This window comes from Glycine max, chromosome 15, assembly GCF_000004515.6.
Source record: "Glycine max cultivar Williams 82 chromosome 15, Glycine_max_v4.0, whole genome shotgun sequence".
In the NCBI taxonomy this organism is placed as follows: domain Eukaryota; kingdom Viridiplantae; phylum Streptophyta; class Magnoliopsida; order Fabales; family Fabaceae; genus Glycine; species Glycine max.
Window position 1 is genome coordinate 27345945 of NC_038251.2, and position 19336 is coordinate 27365280.

General features: G+C 34.7%; 1 protein-coding gene across 1 annotated transcript in view; it reads right to left on the reverse strand.

The window, feature by feature from the left end:
- LOC100786048 (protein ENHANCED DISEASE RESISTANCE 2) overlaps positions 1-19336 on the reverse strand; it is a 49240-nt gene that overhangs the window by 17815 nt on the left and 12089 nt on the right. Inside the window, exons 7-11 of the mRNA XM_041009594.1 lie at positions 10904-10938; positions 10586-10686; positions 10411-10506; positions 7494-7558; positions 7091-7162 (exon numbers count right to left, since the gene is read on the reverse strand). Coding sequence (XP_040865528.1) covers positions 7091-7162; positions 7494-7558; positions 10411-10506; positions 10586-10686; positions 10904-10938 — 369 coding nt within the window. The remainder of the gene's footprint in view (positions 1-7090; positions 7163-7493; positions 7559-10410; positions 10507-10585; positions 10687-10903; positions 10939-19336) is intronic.

Sequence of the window (19336 nt, forward strand, 5' to 3'; positions counted from 1 at the left end):
TTGATTTTGTCTTGGAAACCTCTTTGCCTAGCAGTGAAAAAGATACTTGTGTTTGTGAGGAAGTCAAAGCACTACTAGACGAAAAGGTATTCAGTGGACGAAAAACTCTTCTTAAGGATTTTCAAGACATGGAAGAAAGGGTAAAATCATTAACCACAACTTTTGAAGATTTAGTAGAAGGACACAAGGAAATGATCAAACAAAAACTCACAAATGCAAGGACCTCCTTGAAAGAAGTCATAGTTTGTTATTTATATGGAAAAGTAGGTCATGAAACTCACAAATGCAAGGACCTCCCTGAAAAGGGAAACCCATCAAAGGGTTCATCAAGTGCTTACCAGCACCCATATGCTAACCAAAGAAAAGAACCCAAAAAGATTTGGGTACCTAAGAGCAAAATAATTCTTGTTATAGATCTCCTTGATAGCCAGAAAGAAACACCAATCATGGTATTTGGATAGTGGTTGCTCACAACACATGACAGGCAAAAAGTCTATGTTCCAATCCCTAAGACCTATGTCTGGTGGGGTGGTCACTTTCAGAGGGAATCAGAAAGGTTTGATAACTGGTGTAGGTAAAGTATGCATCTCTCCATATCTTTCTATAGATAATTTTTACTTGTTAAGGGATTGAAGCACAATCTGTTGAGCATAAGTCAATTATGTGATAGTGGATACAATCTCACCTTTAACAAGGATATGTGTATCATCTAGAACAAGTACAACTCTTCACTGTGATTTGTCCAATCAAAAGGTGTCATGCTTACTCTTTATCAAAAGAGCATCATTGGGTATGGCATAAGAAGCTTGGATATGTTTGCTTGAGGTTAATCCCAAAGCTTCAAAAGAACACCATAAGCTTGGGGTTCCTAACCCACAATGATGACTCATTTGACACCCTTTATAAATTCTATAAAAAGATACAAAATGAAAAAGGTGTTTGCATCTCTTTAATCAGAAGTGATCAAGGGGGAGAATTTGAAAATGATCCTTTTGAAAACTTCTGTGAAGAGAATAGTATTCACCATAATTTTTCCACTCTAAGAATACCATAACAAAATAGAGTTGTTGAGAGGAAAAATAGATCACTTCAAGAAATGGCAAGAATAATGCTTAACGATCACTCAACCCCTAAACAATTTTGGGCTGAAGCAGTAAAGATTGTCTGTTATTTACATAATAGAATTTATATAAGGCCAATCTTAAAGAAGACTTCTTATGAACTGTGGAAGGGACATAAGCCCAGCATCTCTTACATCCATCTGTTTTGATGTCAGTGTTTTATCTTAAACACGAAGGAAAACCTTGGAAAGCTTGACTCCAAATGTGATTCTAAAATCTTACTCGAATACTCTGAATCATCCAAGGCATATAGAGTGTACAACTCTAGAACCTTGACTGCAGAAGAGGCCATTCATGTTAGATTTAATGACAATAAGCCTAACACTACAATGTCAGAGTTGGATGAGTCTTTTGTAGTGATGAAATAGAAAATACCATCATGTTTGTTGCTGCGTCCAGTCAAGATAAGCTTGCATCCAACACATCAATGGACGATCAACCTAAAGAAGTTAGAGAACCTACTAGACGCTTGCTAAGATAACATCATCCAGAGTCATAAATCATTGGTGATCCCAAGGACAAAGTGCAAACAAGGAACTCTCAAGTATACAATACTGCTATAAGAGATTGAGCCAAAACACATAGACGATGTTATGTCTGATGAGCACTAGGTTAAAGCAATGCAATAAGAGTTGGACTAGTTTTAGAAGAATGATATATGCATGCTTGTAGAACTTCCCAAAGGTAAATCAACTTTTGGAGCTAAGTGGGTGTTCAGAAAAAAGCTGGATGAAATGGGTAAAGTTGTGAGGAATAAGGCTAGGCTTGTAGCAAAAGGTTACTCACAGCAGGAAGGTATAGATTACACTGAAACCTTTGCTCCTATTTCTCGTCTTGAGGCAATATGCATATTACTATCCTTCGTTGTTCATCATGCTATGATCTTGTATCAAATGGACGTAAAAAGTGTGTTCCTCAATAGTATTATTATGGAAGAGGTCTATGTTGAACAACCCCCTGAGTTTCAAAGTTCTATCTACCCTCGTCATGTTTTCAAATTAAATAAAGCTTTGTATGGACTAAAGCAAGCTCCTCAAGCTTGGTATGAAAAGTTAAGTTCTTTTTTAACTGAAAATAGTTTTATATGAGGGAAAGTAGATACTACTTTGTTTCACAAAGATTATGGAACCCTAAACCCTAATCATCTAGATATATATGGATGATATCATATTCGGTTGTACTATTGACTCTCTGTGAAAGGATTTTTCCAAGTTTATGCAGGCAGAGTTCGAAATGAGTGTGATGGGAGAATTGAAGTTTTTCCTTGGACTTCAAATCAAACAAGCAGACGAAGGCATATGCATACATCAAACAAAGTACGTGAAGGAACTCTTGAAAAAATTTTAGATGGACGATGCAAAATATATGAAAACTCTCATACATCCAACCACTATACTTAGACTAGATGATGATTCAAAGAAGGTGGACGAAAAGACCTACAGAGCAATGATAGGATCTCTTTTGTATCTCACTGCGTCCAGACTTGACATTATGTTCAGTGTATGTCTCTGTGCCAAATTCCAAAAGGAAATAAGGGAATTTCATTTTTCTATTGTTAAACATATATTTAGATATTTGATTGGAACTCCTAACCTTTGTTTTTTGCTTTAAAAGAGAAAAGGAATACAAGTTGCTTGGTTACTGCGATGCAAATTTTGTTAGAAATTAAGTAGAACAAAAAAGCACTAATGGATGTTGCCACTTCATTGTTGGATGCTTTGTTTCTTGGACAAGCAAGAAACAAGGAACAATAGCTCTATCAACAGCAAAAACAAAGTATATATCAGCCACAAGTTATTGTTCTCAACTCTTGTGGACCAAATATCAGCTTGAGGACTACAACTTGTTTGAGAGTAACATTCCTATCCTTTGTGATAATATTGCTGCCATTGATCTGTCTAAAAATCCTATCATGCATTTGCGTGCCAAACGGGTAGAAATAAAACATCATGTCATAAGGGTGTTCAGAAGGGTATTGTGGAATTACAGTTTGCATGCATCTAACGAAAGCTTGCTTATTTATTTACAAAACCCTTTACTGAGGACAGGTTAATCTCGTTAAGAGAAAGGCTTGGCATGCTCCCTGTGGAATGAAGTTTCAAATCTATGTGAAAGGTCTGAACACACCACTATGCGTCCAAAGGACCTATTGTCCAATGCGCTTAGTAAGAACTAGTGCACTACACATATGCATCCAACATATGGACTATGACCACTAGACGCAAGTTTAATAACATGCAGTGTTTTAAGAGTTTGTGTGTTGAGTCACTTAAAGCGGGTCAGATCTTTATTTCAAAAGTCCCACTTCGTTTCAACTTCCCCCCATGTTTTCTTTCTCTTCAATCCAAGCAATTAACCATCACCATCATAAACCATCTCGACCTTTCACTATCAAACCTTTTGAAACTCTCTGCATTCTTTCTCCCCCTTAGAAAACCTTTGCACCCAAACCTTCTCGTTCTCTTAGAATCTTCAAAAAAACCCTAGAAATGTCCAAGAAATAGAACCAAATATGAACCACCCAGTCTGACCCAGACTTCAGGAACAACCCACCTTTTGCTTCATCCAAAGAAGGTGAAGTTGTACAAATCCCCAGACCTACACCAATGTCTATCATTGCTGCAAAAGTCTCAGTGAAAGACAAGGAGCCTAAGGTTTACATTGAACACTTCTTCAACATCGATTCATCGGAGATTGTTGGCTACGTCATCAAGGCACGCCTCATGTTATGTTGCATCCACCATTTCTTTGAAGACCCTAAGGTGGTGGTGCCTGAACTCATCTGCGAGTTTTGGAGGACAGCCAAGGTCTACTACAATGAAGTCATTGGCGAATATTTTGTTGGCCAAGATCTTGGCATATCTATAAAGTTGATTGCTAAAACTATTGCCTAAGCCATTGGGTGAGTGATGAGGAACAAAATTTATGAACAGTTGGGGCAATGAACTTGAAGACCACATTGGTCACTCGTTGTGGGGGCCCAACAGGGCCAATATTCCTAGGAAGTATGGTACCCTACTAAACAAGGCTATCATCCACAAATAGGGGTCTAAGGACTTCTTGTCCAATGCCCATAAGTTCCTTCTGTATCACTTGATGGAGGGAACTCTCTTTGACTTGCCCAGATTCTCTTAAATTGCTTTGCAACTAAAATGTTGAAGGACAATAGCATTGAGAAGGACATCTATCATAGCATTGTCCTAACCAAAGTCCTAGAGGCTCATGGAGTAATAAGGAAATTCTTGTACGAGACTCCTAAAGAAGTATAAGGCAAAATATATTTTGATGGGGTGTTCTTACCCAAACACAAAGCCTTTAGTCGGGAAAAAATCTCAAAGATAAGGTTGGTTGATGATGTCTCCTTCAAGCAGACTCCCCCAGTGGATGAATCCATTCTTTCTGAAATCCACCAGAAATTTAGACTCAACACTGGACGTGATGACCAGTTGAACGTAGTATGGAAAACTACTAATGAAGACCAAGTAGTGGACGTAGACGCAATGGCTACTCAAATTGAAAAAAGAAGTAAGAAGAAGATGGATGCACTTTCGTCCAAGGCTGCTCCTACACCCCAATGTCCACCACCCTCTCTAGTTGCTCCCAAAGCAACAGGTGCCATGGCCCATGTCTCAAGAAGGGCAGTGTCTAAGAAGCAACAACCATCATCAACTACAGATCACTTAAGAGAGCTAAGTGAAACTGATGATGATGAAGATGGCTTGGTGTTTAGAAAATGCAAGGTTGCACCACCTTTGGATGATACCTTTATGCCTCAAGTGAAGAAGGTAAAGCCAATACCACAAGCCCTTCCTCCTTCAACTCAACCTTGCATCAGCAAGTGAGAGAAAAAAGGTGCTCAATGGACAAAGCGTCTCGTAAATGAGCAAGTTGATGTTGCTGCTGCTCATGACCCTCAATATGCTAAAATCCCTCCCATTCGAGAACAAACCTCCACAATCCAACAGTTTGAACACAGTTTAAGAAGAACTGGGATTATTCACCTCAAGAAGAAGAAGATAACTAAGTCCAATGATGATATGGACGATGAAGTTCCACTACAAGCACCTCCATCACCCATCCACCTTAACCGCTTCGTTTATCAAGGACCACTTGCCATAGACCCCAATCTCTCCGAAGAAGATCTTGCACGGTTATGATTTCCTGTGACCTTTCTCTCTGAGAATGTGTATAGCATTCAAAGGAGATTGGATGCAGATTTCCAACCTACAACTAATTGGACGCTACTGCCTCTGGATGTTGAGGAGGAGATTATCACATGCCCTCTGTCCATGCCCAAAGACCATCAAACTAGAAAGATAGGTTACACTAAAATATATAATATATTAAAGAATATTAAAAGTAACATAATATTTATTATATATAGTTAAAAAAACTAAGAGTTTAACATTAATTATAAAATGTGTTAAACCAATAAAAATTGTTTTAAAAAGTATACATATTAATATTCAAATTTTATATATTAAAACTAATAATTATGCTTTATTTTTTTATATTTATGTATAACCTTTTTATTCCTTTAAAATATAAAACTTTTATATATAGTTTTTTTTCTCTCAACATGGTTCTTGTACCAATTTTGTTTGATCTTTTCACTTGCTTGAACTAAAGAATTTTAAACAAAAAATAATTTTGTTGGAGGATATGTCTAGAAAATTTTGAATCCAAGCACTCCTACCCAATGTCATGCATAATATATTAAATTGTTATACTCCTACCTAAACCATTCCTTGCGTTGAGATGCAACTAAGTGTGTATGCTACTTTTGTTACAGAATATAGGAAAAGTTCACACAGATTGGTTGAAGTGGTACTTTGTTGTTGAAAAAAGAGTCTCACATCAGTAGTGTTTAACTTATGTTACATACTATAGAAAAATCTTGTATAAGTAGAGTGATATGATGTTGAGAACAAAGAGTCCTACATCAAATTGCATACTAAACATTTGAACTTTTCATCTTACACAGGAGGAGTGTACTGTGTTGCAAAATAGCAAGAGTCCCACATTAATAGTACTCAAAATGTGTGCGTTCACAATTCTATAAAGTAAAATACTTTCTCTGGTTAAAATGTTTGTTTCATCTACTGAGTCTAAGAAATGTAGTGATTAGTTAAATATTTTTTTAGCAAATTTCCCTAACCTAGTGAACCTTTAGTTATTGTCAGTTTATGGAATTTTAGGTCGAATTATCAGTCTAAAGTCGATTTGACAACAAAATGATTTCGTGATCAATTTGAATCTGTTGGCAGGTCAGTACTCGGTTGAACTAGTTCAACCAATTAGTCCAATCCAGCTTTAATAACCATGACTATAGCATGCATTTTGATTGAAACCATACTAATTAAAGCAAAATTTTAGTGCATAAGGTTGAAATATATCCTATAGAAAAAGGTTGAAATATATCCCTCGCATATTTAAGGATGTTTTGTTGGATCAATAATTAGTTTAGAAAAAGGATTAGGCCTAAGCATGTAACCTTGTAAGGGAATTTTCCTGACAAGTATGTGGAGATTGGGTACCTTTTTCTTTATTTATATTTTTGTTGTTCCTTGTTAGTCTTCTTTTTACACTACATAGTATCTCTTTTAACCCAAAATCTTTGTAATTACCTTCTTTTTATTATATTGAATTTCTTATTTTCTATACAAAACAAGTATTGTTTTTGATTGTGTGAGATCCTAAGCAATGATGTTTTAGTATTACATAATTGAGTAAAATTCTCTTTGCATGACTTTTCTTGTAGTTTGAATTACTTTTTTGTTCAGCTTTTCATTTACTTTCAACTATGCATGTGACTGGAGGTGGATAGTTGATTTAAAAAGTTGGATTTGTCTTAAGCCATTTAAGCTTTTAGTATGCCTGTAATTCAAAATAAAGTGAACACTAAAAATTTTGAAAGCTGGTATTGCAACAAAGAAGATAAAATACTTATAGTAATAAAAACATCTTACGATTGATTTTTGTACGTCGATATCCGGATCTTGGAGGCTTTTTCTTATGTATTGATGGGAATTGCAAAATAGCTGCATCAGTTAAACATATAAAATATGTCAGCATAATCAACCAAGTCAAAGTACTACATAATTTCATTTAAACCAACAAACATGAAATAATCACTTTGATGATCCACACCAAGTTAGCAACAATAACAATCACTATAGTAATAGTTCACTGTTGCACTTAAGTATTGATAAAATGTTGGCATAAAATAAAGTAAAATTGATCCTATGCTTAAGGATAGAAACTTCACTTTTGGAGAGTTATTTCAATTTGACTAGTGTAATTTTAAATCTTTGGTATCTTGAAATTTTAATAGAAAAACTAATTAAAAGAGTAAAATTAATGTATTCTTACTGTATGTTCCATCTTGTGCTCGAAACCATTGCCTAGAGAAGACAAAATCTCGCTTTGAATGCCACCTAGATATGTAAGGTTTTGAGAGGAAATTTATTAATGGACATTTTTAAAAGTAAAACATGGATTAAGTCACAAATACAAATACAAATTAATAATATTCAATAATAAAAATACAAATTAATAAAGAAACCAAAAATGACGTAGATAATCAATGATATATAACTCATGGCAATTAAATTTCATCATAAATAACTATACCATGTATAGACACACACACAAAAAAACTATAAAATAATAATACATCTCTACTATAAAGATTTACAGGATGAAGTTCAATTAATTCAGTGAAGTTGATAGAGCATGCAAATATTTATCTATTATAGCAATCCACACTTAAAAAATTGAAAAATTCTTGAACTATTTTAAAAAAGAATACCTAATTGTTTTTTTAGAATTGTAAATACTAGTAGCAATTTATTTGCAATAATTTTATGGCCTATTTGGTGTTCAAGATAGGAAGATAGGATTCCATAAGCTACCTTATCATACATTAATCCATTGCATTAATTCGTTTTCACATAAGAGTTTTTAGTTTTTTCAAATTTATTTATGGAGTGGATCATATGATTAGATATCACTTGGTGGGAGCCTATCCCTTGATTTCTTAGGTTTCATTATTTCCACAATTAGTGTGGATTACCTTCTTTTCATATTTGTTGATTGTTGTTCATGGGTTTTGGTCTACTCCCTCCATCATTTCTTGCTGCTTTTGTTCTTTTTATCTTCCTTGATAATATTGTAGCTTGTTGGCCTATGATTGATAGGTAAGGAGGTGACAACTTAGTTAGGATGTCTTTGTTCTATTTTGATGTTTGGCTAATTAATTATTTTTATTAAAAAAAGGTTTAATTACTTATTAGGTTCCTATAGTTTTATCATTTGTACCTTTTAGTCCTTATAGTTTTAAAGTGAGTTTTTAAGTTCCTATAGTTTATATTTTAATTGTCTTTTAGTTTCTGTAGTTTGAAAGTGATTTTTTTAGTCATTATAATTTATATTTTAATTTCCTTTTAGTCCTTATACTTTATATTTTAATTTACTTTTAATCCTTACCATTAAAATATGAGTAATATTATCAATTACAATTAACTACAGAAATATTAGCAAGTAATTCATAACTAATTTATCGTAAGATAATTTGTAATGAAAAAATAGTTGATAATTTATAACTAATTTGTAACTAATTATTTTTATATAGTTTTTTTGTAGTAAGGACTAAAAGGTAATTAAAATACAAATTATATGGACTAAAAATACCACTTTTAAACTATAGGGACTAAAAGAAAATTAAAATACAAACTATAAGGACTAAAAAGACCACTTTTAAACTATAAGAACTAAATGAAAATTAAAATGTAAACTATAGAAACTAAAAAAACCACTTTCAAACTATAACGATTAAAAGGTACAAGTCATGAAACTATAGGGACCTAATAAGTAATTTAACCTTAAAAAAAGATATTATATGTGTATCATGTTAGCTTATCTAACCTTGTTCATTATTTTAAAATTGATGAGCTGGGAGAGTTGGGTTAAGAAGAAGTGGAATAAGATATATAGATGTTCTTCGTTTTACAACCTCAACCCAATGCTAAAAATTATTCTTCCTATTTCTAAGAATCATAGATCAAGATGTTAAAGGAAGATGGGGGAACTATTTTTATAAGCTTTCCAATTTTGAGCATAGATCAACCTGAAATATGGAATAATAAAAAATCCAAGATAACAAATAAAATTTGTCTCACTATCATAAAATTTCGTTTAGATTGGTAAAATGAGCTTTTAAGAGACAAGTAATGGTAAAATTATTTGCCTAATGATATTCCTATTAAAATTTGGAAATGTGTAGGAGGACAAGATATTATTTGGCACACTAAGCTATTCAATAAACTAGCTTTTAAGTTGGGGCACATCAACAATTTAAATTGCAATCATAGTCATAGTTACAATTTCATCCTAATCCTTGATAATATGAAAATTGTGGACAAATGAGATCAATGCAATTGCAACTGTAATTGTAATGCAGTCCTAGAAATTCCTAAAACCTTTATATTGCAACCAAAATCACAATCACATACAATTTTTTAATTCTCGGCCACAATGGCAAAAGGGGACACATGAAGCATTTTAGGTTTGTGCAACGTGAAACTATGGCTGAGTCAGGCATTGTAATTGTGGAAAAGAGATTAAGGTTTATAGATACCAAATTAGGTTTGGTAATTGTGTGCCTAATATAGATCACACACTATTGTATTTATATTTACATGAGGTACAACAATATTACAATAATGATAATCAAGTTCTAATCACATATACTTGTGTTGAAACTAATTTAAGCATGTGCTGCATGCGTTAAAGGTACTACATCTGACAAATTCTACCTAGGGAGACAATATTGGTGTGGCACCTATTGAGGAAAAAGCGACCAAAATTAGTTACTGTTTAGACATTTGAAAAAGTACTATTGGAGGCACCAGTGAAAAAAGTAAGTAAATCATATGGTTCCTAGCCTTTCAAAAATAGGTAGAGAAAAACCAAGAAGAGCATTAGAGAAAATTATTAAATGGGATCTCATTGTGAATAATATTTATAAGAATTTGATTTTTGATCTAGCTCAATTTCATTAGTCATGATTCACTAGACAACCTCACCTATGAAATAACACTATTGTTGTTGTTATGGTACTATCTACCAAGTTGTCTATTATGTGTTAATTATTGGATAGGAGCTTATTATGCTTGTATCATTTTTCACTTTTTTTTCTCCCTTATCATCGTATCCTATACACTCATTTGTTATCACAACCAACAAATGAACCTTAAAATTTTCGAAGATGTCAACATGCACTAATTACCGAGTTAGATACTTAGGATCGTATGTTCCATAAATAACATCATAATGTCCATCATAAGTTTCTACCAACTCCAAGTCACCCATCAACATATCCCACCTGAAAAAGTAATTATAGGAATGAATAAGTTCTCCAATATGTTATCAAGACTCTCAAATACTTCTTATAGGCAACTTACTCATATCTTTTTTGTCGTTCAGTGTTTAAAAACACTTCAAAAACACTATCTGCAGTTGCATCAATAACACCAACGGACTTAACGAGGACACCCTTACCATTCTGTAAAGCATAAAAAGAATGTCAAAGCAATTTCAAAGATAGAAAAAATAGGAAAACAAAAGTAAGAACTCATTCAATTGTTATGTAATATAGTCAAGTATTGTACTTTTACAACTTTGTTAGAATAACATACATGAATTCAAAGATAATAAGTTTTGAAAATATATGATGAGAATTAGTTCACCCATGAGTCCCAAAATCTTATGTGCATACATACCTTATGACTACAAACATCCTCAAAGATTCTAATGCCTGAAACCACAAACAAAAGGAATCTAGAAGGATAAGGATAAATCTAACTATAAGATTTTCAATTATGACCAATGAAATCAACAACTACAAGTAGAAAATATATGAGCACAAGCATCATCATTTGTCATGAATAATTTAAAACACACATGATGCCCAAAGGAAAAAGTCATGCATACCACTACTTAAGTTGCCTTATCCCAAATAATTGAAACAAGTAGAATTTATTATTTGCTTCAATTATAAAGTTAAATGATTTTTTTACAATATGATATCTATGTAAGCAAAGACCACCATATGAGGACTAATTCCAAATTAACAGATTTTGAAATAAACTGATTGGTGAAAACATCCAAATAATGGATGAATGAGTAATAAGGTTTTAACCAAAAAAAACTTTAATAATACAAAATTATTAAACATATACTTGTTGATCATAAAAATGGCTCTTCTAGGGTTAGATATCCCTACGTGATTCCTTAATCCTTGTCTGTTGGCTAGGGCGGCTTCATCCCCTCTTGCGATCATTCCATGGGATTTTCTCATGAATGATGCCCCTGCAAAACCTAATAATTCTCTTTCATCTAAAGTTTTCGTGCGCCAAGGCAAAAATCCTTTCCCCAAACATTGAATATTTCATGCAATATTTCCTCTTAATCAATTGCATGTTCCATGATTGAAGGGCGATGCTATGACTCTCAATCCCATAAGAGGATTACAAAGTAGGATTAGAAAGCCGCAAAAAACAAATCTCCATGGGCTTTTGATGCTTTCCTAGGGCAATACCCCTCCTAGGGCTAAAGAATTAAATTCTGTATTAACAATGTTATGGCAACCACATGGTCATTCGCGCATGGTACCAATTGGAAAAGGGTTCTTTGAATTCTCTTTTGCATCTATTGAGGATCTTTGAAGGGTCCCTGAGGTGGGGGATTGGAATCTTGACCCAAGAGTGATGAGGAGGCTATTCTCATGGACTCCAAACTTTAATCCAAATGTTGTTAATCACACAAATTCTCAGTGCTGGATAAGAATACATGGTTTGCCCCAAGAATATTGGAGGCCCACAATTCTTTTTGCTATAGCTATGGGCATCGGGATCCCTTTGTTGTTACATGATGCAACAATCAACAAAACATTTGGTCACTATGTGAGAATTTTAGTGAACGTTGATTTAGCCAGGGACTTGCATGATCAAATCTTGATTGAAAGGAAGGACTATGCTTTCTTCGTTGATATAGTATATGAGCATTTGGCTTTGTTTTGTTCCTCTTGCAAGGTTGTAGGGCAATCTCATGACAATTGCAAGAAGAAAGAGAAAGATGTTGTTTTCCGTCAGGACCCTCAGGTGGAATCCAAGAAGAAGCATATCGATCAACCCCAGGAAAAGAACAAGGCTATTGTTCTGCAAAATGACGTGATTATCCTCTGGTCCTAGTTATACCGCTAGGGCAACAGTAAACTGTTAGAAAGATGATAACCAAGAACCTAGTGGAGCAAAAATGCATATTGCAGAAGCGAATATGGGTGGTGTGATAGTGCTAAAAGAATAATGATGCAGTGGGAGAGGTCCAAAAATTTGTTGTTTCTAGTATTGTCGATATCCAAGATGATCTTAACTCTTGTAAGGAATCGTTACATCTAGAATCTCTTGTGATGAAGGCTCTAGTTGAAGATGTCAGTACCCAACGTATTGCTGAGGATATTGGCAATATTAAAGGCCTTTGGGGCGATATTGTAGATGATACGCAACATGTCTCCTAGACAATATGCAGAAAACAATATTCCTTTTGAGGATGATTTTACTGTGGTCTTATCCAAGTCCCAACAGAAGAAACTCAAGAAGAAGTCCAAGGATACTAAGGCTCGGACCTCTGTCCCTCGAACTCGTTCCAGAGCTGGCCCCAAAAATCATACGGATGAAGGCCATTTACTTGAACGCACGGGTGTGTCCAATGAAGCTACACTTATTTACCTTAAGCACCTTTGCTCAATCCATTCTCCATATTTTCTTTTGATAGCTGAACCATGGGTTGATTCCTCTACAGTTCCAACTCAATTCTGGAAGAATTTAAACCTCAAACTTTTTGCTCTCAATGATCAGGGTTCACTTAGCCCAAATCTTTGGCCCATTTGTAAAGAGTCCTTACATCCAGTGTTGGAAGTGCACGTTCACCTCCACGTTCTTTTAATTAATTAATTTTATTATTTTTGAAAAAATTAGTTATTTTGAATCTGGTCCATTTTCCATCCACATTCATCCCATATCTTTGCAAAATATATTTGCAACCACCTTCAGTAACAAATCACGTACCCATCATCTCATGTACTAATAACTTCTTATCTCACGTCTGATAACTTCCTATCTCACGTTCTGATAACAAGTTGAGAGAGCTCTGTGATGGACAGACTCTATAAATAGGATGGGGTGCTCTCAGTTTTGTATCACCAAACCCACTTCTCTATTCAGGAAAAATTACACCATCTATTCAGAGTGAGTAAGGGTGTGGAAGAACAAAACTGTCTTTCAGGTTCGTGTGTGCGCCGCTTCCCGTTCAATTTGCAATGGCTGGAGGTACGCTCGTAATTCTTTTAATTTCCGCTGTTTGGTCTAAATGTGCTATTTAAATTTATTTGCATGTTTAGATCAGTGTATGTATATTTTTTACATTTGGTATCAGAGCCACTATGTACCTCTGTCTTGCTTATTGGGTCGTTCCTATGCGGAGTTTATTTTCTGAGTATATGGGTGGTATGTTTTAAGCCTCCTTAATTCAAAATAACATCAAAATTAGGAATGGTGTGAGTTTTCTAATTTTTCTATGATTTAAAACGTATTTTTGGATGTCTAAAATGCATATAATGATATGGGTTTTTCGAAATTGAGGTAATAATATTTTTTTTTTACCACTGCTGGAGGTTGAAGACAAAGTCTTGTGGGTTTTGTTTACTGTGTTGGAATTGTTAATATACATTTTAAATTAACAATTTTAAACAAAGCACGACTTGGTCTAGTGGTATATGTGATGTGTATTACCTCATTGTTTTGGGTTCGAATCTCGTTGCTGCCTTTGTTGTTTGTTTTCGTTTTAATTAATTTTAGGCTGGTTTCGAACCCTCACCCTACAAGCATGAAAGGACTCCCTTTGCCGCTAAGCTACTGCAATTTAATTGTTTATTAACTGCAGTTCATGTGTATTTATAACTTCTGAAGGATAAATCATTTATGCACAAACTGTTTAAAAATTGTTTGTCTCTTAAGTTATGTTGAACATGCAATATTATGTTAAATACTGGTATGCATTGGATTTAATCCTTTAAAGTTTATTACATGTTTAATGAATATACGTGCAATGTTATTTTGAATTGGTATACATGTAATTTTTATGATTCAATATTGAGCACATTTGCATTATTAAGTATGTTTATGCAAGGATTATTTTTGAATGTTAAGTGATTAATATAATTTTATTAAATTAGAGAATAGCCACAGCATCTTTAATTGAGTAAAATTATATACTAAATTTATAATCACATTAGAAATATTAATTGTGATTAATCATATGTAATATGATGAAATCTACCCACAGGAATTTTGTTATATTTGTATGGTTAATTAGGATAAAATATTAAATTATATTTCTTAATTTACCCACAGGAATTAAGGAAAAGAACATGATTTAATAGTTTTATCATAAAGTTGCATGATGGATCTAATTGAGTAGGACTTTAGCCCACAGGCAAGTTTTGTGTCACTAGATTCATATATTGAGACATGATTTGCATTGGCAAAACATGGCATTTGTTTAGTCTCAAATTTTCTTAATGAGCATGTGTGTTTGTTTGCAGTTTCACAATCTATGAATATTTCTTGTGACCTTCCCATTTTAAAAGGTGATAATTATAAGGTTTGGAAGGAAAGAGTTCTCCTTCATTTGGGCTGGATGGATATTGACTATGCTATAAGGAAGGATGAGCCACCGGCTATTACTGAAACTAGCGAACCTGATGTTGTTGATCTTTATGAAAAGTGGGAGAGATCTAATCGTCTCTCCGTTATGTTCATAAAAACCAACATATTCGCTAGTATCCGGGGTTCAGTTGACCAGCATGATAAGGTCAGAGATTTGTTGAAAGCCATTGATGAACAGTTTACGACCTCTGAGAAGTCACTTGCTAGCACACTCATTATGCAATTCTCTTCCATTAAGCTTACTGGAACGAGGGGAGTGCGTGAACATATCATGCGTTTAAGGGACATAGTGGCTCAGTTGAAAACCTTGGAAGTTACCATGTCTGAATCCTTCCTGGTACATTTCATTTTGTGCACCCTACTTTAACAGTATACACCCTTCAAAATCTCCTACAACACATATAAGGATAAATGGTCTATTAATGAATTGATGACCATGTGTGTTCAAGAAGAGGAGAGATTGATAATGGAAGAGGGTGAGAAGGTAAATTTGACTACTTCTAATTCTGGAAAGGATAGGAAGAAGTCTGTAGGCACCAATAAAGGAAAGATTTCGACTCAACCAACAATTAAAAAGGAGTCAAAGTGTTTCTTCTGTAAAAAGAAAGGACACATGAAGAAGGACTGCCCCAAATTTAAAAGTTGGTTTGAGAAGAAAGGTACACCATTTGCCTTTGTTTGTTATGAATCTAATATGATTAATGTGAATCATAATACATGGTGGATTGACTCTAGTTCTACAATCCATGTTTCTAATACCTTGTAGGATATGGAAAGCCTAAGGAAGCCAGTGGGAAGTGAGCAGTGCATCTACTCAGGGAGTAGGATGAGCTCGCATGTAGAGGCCATTGGAACGTGCGTCTTAGTCTTAAGTAGTGGCTTTAAATTATATTTGGAGAAAGTTTTTTATGTTCCTAGTTTCTGTAAAAACTTAATTTCTGTTTCTAAACTTGCACCTTTGGGATTTTATTTTAATTTTACAGACTTTGGTTTTAATTTACTAAATAAATCTGAAATTATTGGTTGTGGTCAATTGGTTGATGGTCTTTATTCGATTGAATTGCAAAATGACGCTACTTCTATGCACTTTTCTGTTGGGTTAAAACGATGTATTGTGAATGAAGAATCCTCTATGTTGTGGCACCGGAGATTAGGACATATCTCTATTGAAAGAATCAAGCGATTAGTAAATGAAGGAGTACTTAGTACTTTGGATTTCGCTGATTTTGAGACTTGTGTAGATTGCATTAAGGGTAAGCAAACTAACAAGTCTAAAAAGGGTGCAAAGAGGAGTTCTAATTATTAGAAATCATACATACAGACATATGTTGTCCAGACATGGATGCAAATAGTCCGAAATACTTCATAACCTTTATAGATGATTATTCACGATATATGTATCTCTACTTACTTCATTCTAAGAATGAAGCTTTAGATGCCTTTAAAGTTTTTAAGGCTGAAGTTGAGAAACAATGTGGAAAACAAATTAAGATCGTGAGATCAGATAGAGGTGGGGAGTACTATGGTAGATACACAGAGGATAGACAAGCACCAGGTTCATTTGCGAAATTTCTTCAAGAACATGGGATTGTTGCCCAATACACTATGCCTGGTTCTCCGGATCAGAATGGTGTGGCAGAACGAAGAAATCGAACCTTATTAGACATGGTGAGAAGCATGAGGAGTAATGTAAAGCTTCCTCAATTCTTGTGGATTGATGCTCTTAAGACGGCTGCGTATATATTAAACCGAGTTCCAACCAAGGCTGTCTCAAAAACACCTTTTGAGCTATTCAAGGGTTGGAAACCAAGTTTACGACATATACGCGTTTGGGGATGCCCGTCTGAAGTAAGAATTTATAATCCACAAGAGAAGAAACTAGACCCTAAGACTATTACTGGGTATTTCATTGGATATGCTGAAAGGTCTAAAGGGTATAGGTTCTATTGTCCATCCCACAACACTAGGATTGTGGAATCAAGGAATGCAAAGTTTCTTGAAAATGACTTGATCAGTGGGAGTGATCAATTTCAGAACATTTCTTCTGAAAGGGATCACTATGAAGCTGAACCTTCTGGGACAAGTAATAGGTTGATAGTCATTCCCACCCCTCAAGTTAAAATGGGTGTTAGACAACCAGTGATTGAAGTTCCACAAGCTGTTGAAAGTGATCATGTAGATCGAGTTGTTTGTGAACAATATGATGATATTGAACAAACTGGTGAAGAACCAGTTGAACAAGTTCCTCAGCAAGATGACCAAACAACATTAAGAAGATCTACTAGAATAAAAAGGACATCAATTCCTAGTGATTATGTAGTGTACCTACAAGAATCAGACTACAACATTGGAGCCGAAAATGATCCTGAGACGTTTTCACAAGCCATGAGTTCTAAGGAATCAAATTTGTGGTATAATGCTATGAGGGATGAGATGGATTCTATGGCATCTAACCAAGTTTGGGATCTCGTTGAGTTACCTGTTGGTGTAAAAGCCATCGGATGTAGATGGGTCTTCAAAACAAAGAAAGACTCAGAAGGCAACATTGAGAGACATAAGGCAAGACTTGTTGCTAAAGGATTCACTCAAAGAGAAGGAATCGATTACAGAGAGACCTTTTCCCCTGTATCTAAAAAAGACTCTCTTCGAGTAATTCTGGCATTAGTAGCTCATTTTGATCTTGAGCTGCATCAAATGGATGTGAAAACGGCGTTCCTGAATGGTGATCTAGAAGAAGAGGTTTACATGAAACAACCTGAGGGATTCTTATCTAGTGTTGGTGAGCACTTAGTCTGCAAGCTTAATAAGTCCATTTATGGATTGAAACAAGCTTCCCGCCAATGGTATTTAAAATTTCATGAGGTCATTTCTTCATTTAGCTTTGAAGAGAATGTCATGGATCACTGTATATACCAGAAGGTCAGTGGGAGTAAGATTTGTTTCCTTGTATTATACGTAGATGACATTCTGCTTGCGACTAATGATAAGGGTATGCTATATGAGGTGAAACAATTTCTCTCAAAGAACTTTGATATAAAGGATATGGGAGAGGCATCTTATGTCATAGGCATAAAGATCCATAGAGAAAGATCTCGAGGCATTTTAGGCTTGTCTCAAGAAACCTATATCAACAAAGTTTTAGAGAGATTTAATATGAAAGATTGTTCACCAAGTGTAGCTCCCATTGTGAAGGGTGACAAACTTGCTTTGAGTCAATGCCCCAAAAATGATTTTGAGCGGGAACACATGAAAAATATTCCATATGCTTCAGCAGTTGGAAGCCTTATGTATGTTCAGGTTTGCACTAGACCTGATATTGCATTCGCTGTTGGAGTTTTGGGAAGATATCAAAGTAATCCAGGTATTGACCACTGGAAAGCTGCAAAGAAAGTGATGAGATATCTTCAAGGAACAAAAGATTACATGCTCATGTACAGACAAACTGATTGTCTGGAAGTGATTGGCTACTCCGACTCAGACTTTGCTGGTTGCATTGATTCACGAAGATCAACATCTGGTTATATTTTTATGTTAGCCAGTGGAGCTGTATCTTGGAGAAGTGCCAAACAAACCTTGACTGCTACTTCCACTATGGAGGCTGAGTTCGTTTCTTGTTTTGAGGCTACCTCGCATGGTGTATGGTTGAAGAGTTTCATATCTGGCCTTAGAGTTGTGGACTCTATTTCTAGGCCATTAAAGTTGTATTGTGACAACTTTGCTGCAGTGTTTATGGCTAAAAACAACAAAAGTGGAAGTCGAAGTAAGCACATCGACATCAAGTACTTAGCCATAAGAGAACGTGTTAAAGAAAAGAAAGTGGTCATTGAACACGTTAACACTGAGTTAATGATTGCTGATCCTTTAACTAAAGGCATGCCACCAAAGAATTTTAAGGATCATGTAGTACGAATGGGACTTGGTTCCATGATGTAATTTCATTGTACGTACATTTGTTATTTTCAATGAAACTCTTATTCAGTTAGATATTTTCTCATATCGTTTTGTGCACATATTTATTTATTTCGAGAAAAATCATTCGATTTAGATATAGAATAAACATATGGTTTATTCATTAAGTTGAGAGCTAGTGTTGAGAGACTCGATATATTGTGGTACATGGAAGATACTACTCATCATCAGAGGACCTATCGCCATGACTCATATATTATGTTTCTTGTTACGGTTGATGTTGGGTTAAATGGACCAAGTGGGAGAATGTTGGAAGTGCACATTCACCTCCACGTTCTTTTAATTAATTAATTTTATTATTTTTGAAAAAATTAGTTATTTTGAATCTGGTCCATTTTCCATCCACATTCATTCCATATCTTTGCAAAATATATTTGCAACCACCTTCAGTAACAAATCACGTACCCATCATCTCATGTACTGATAACTTCTTATCTCACGTCTGATAACTTCCTATCT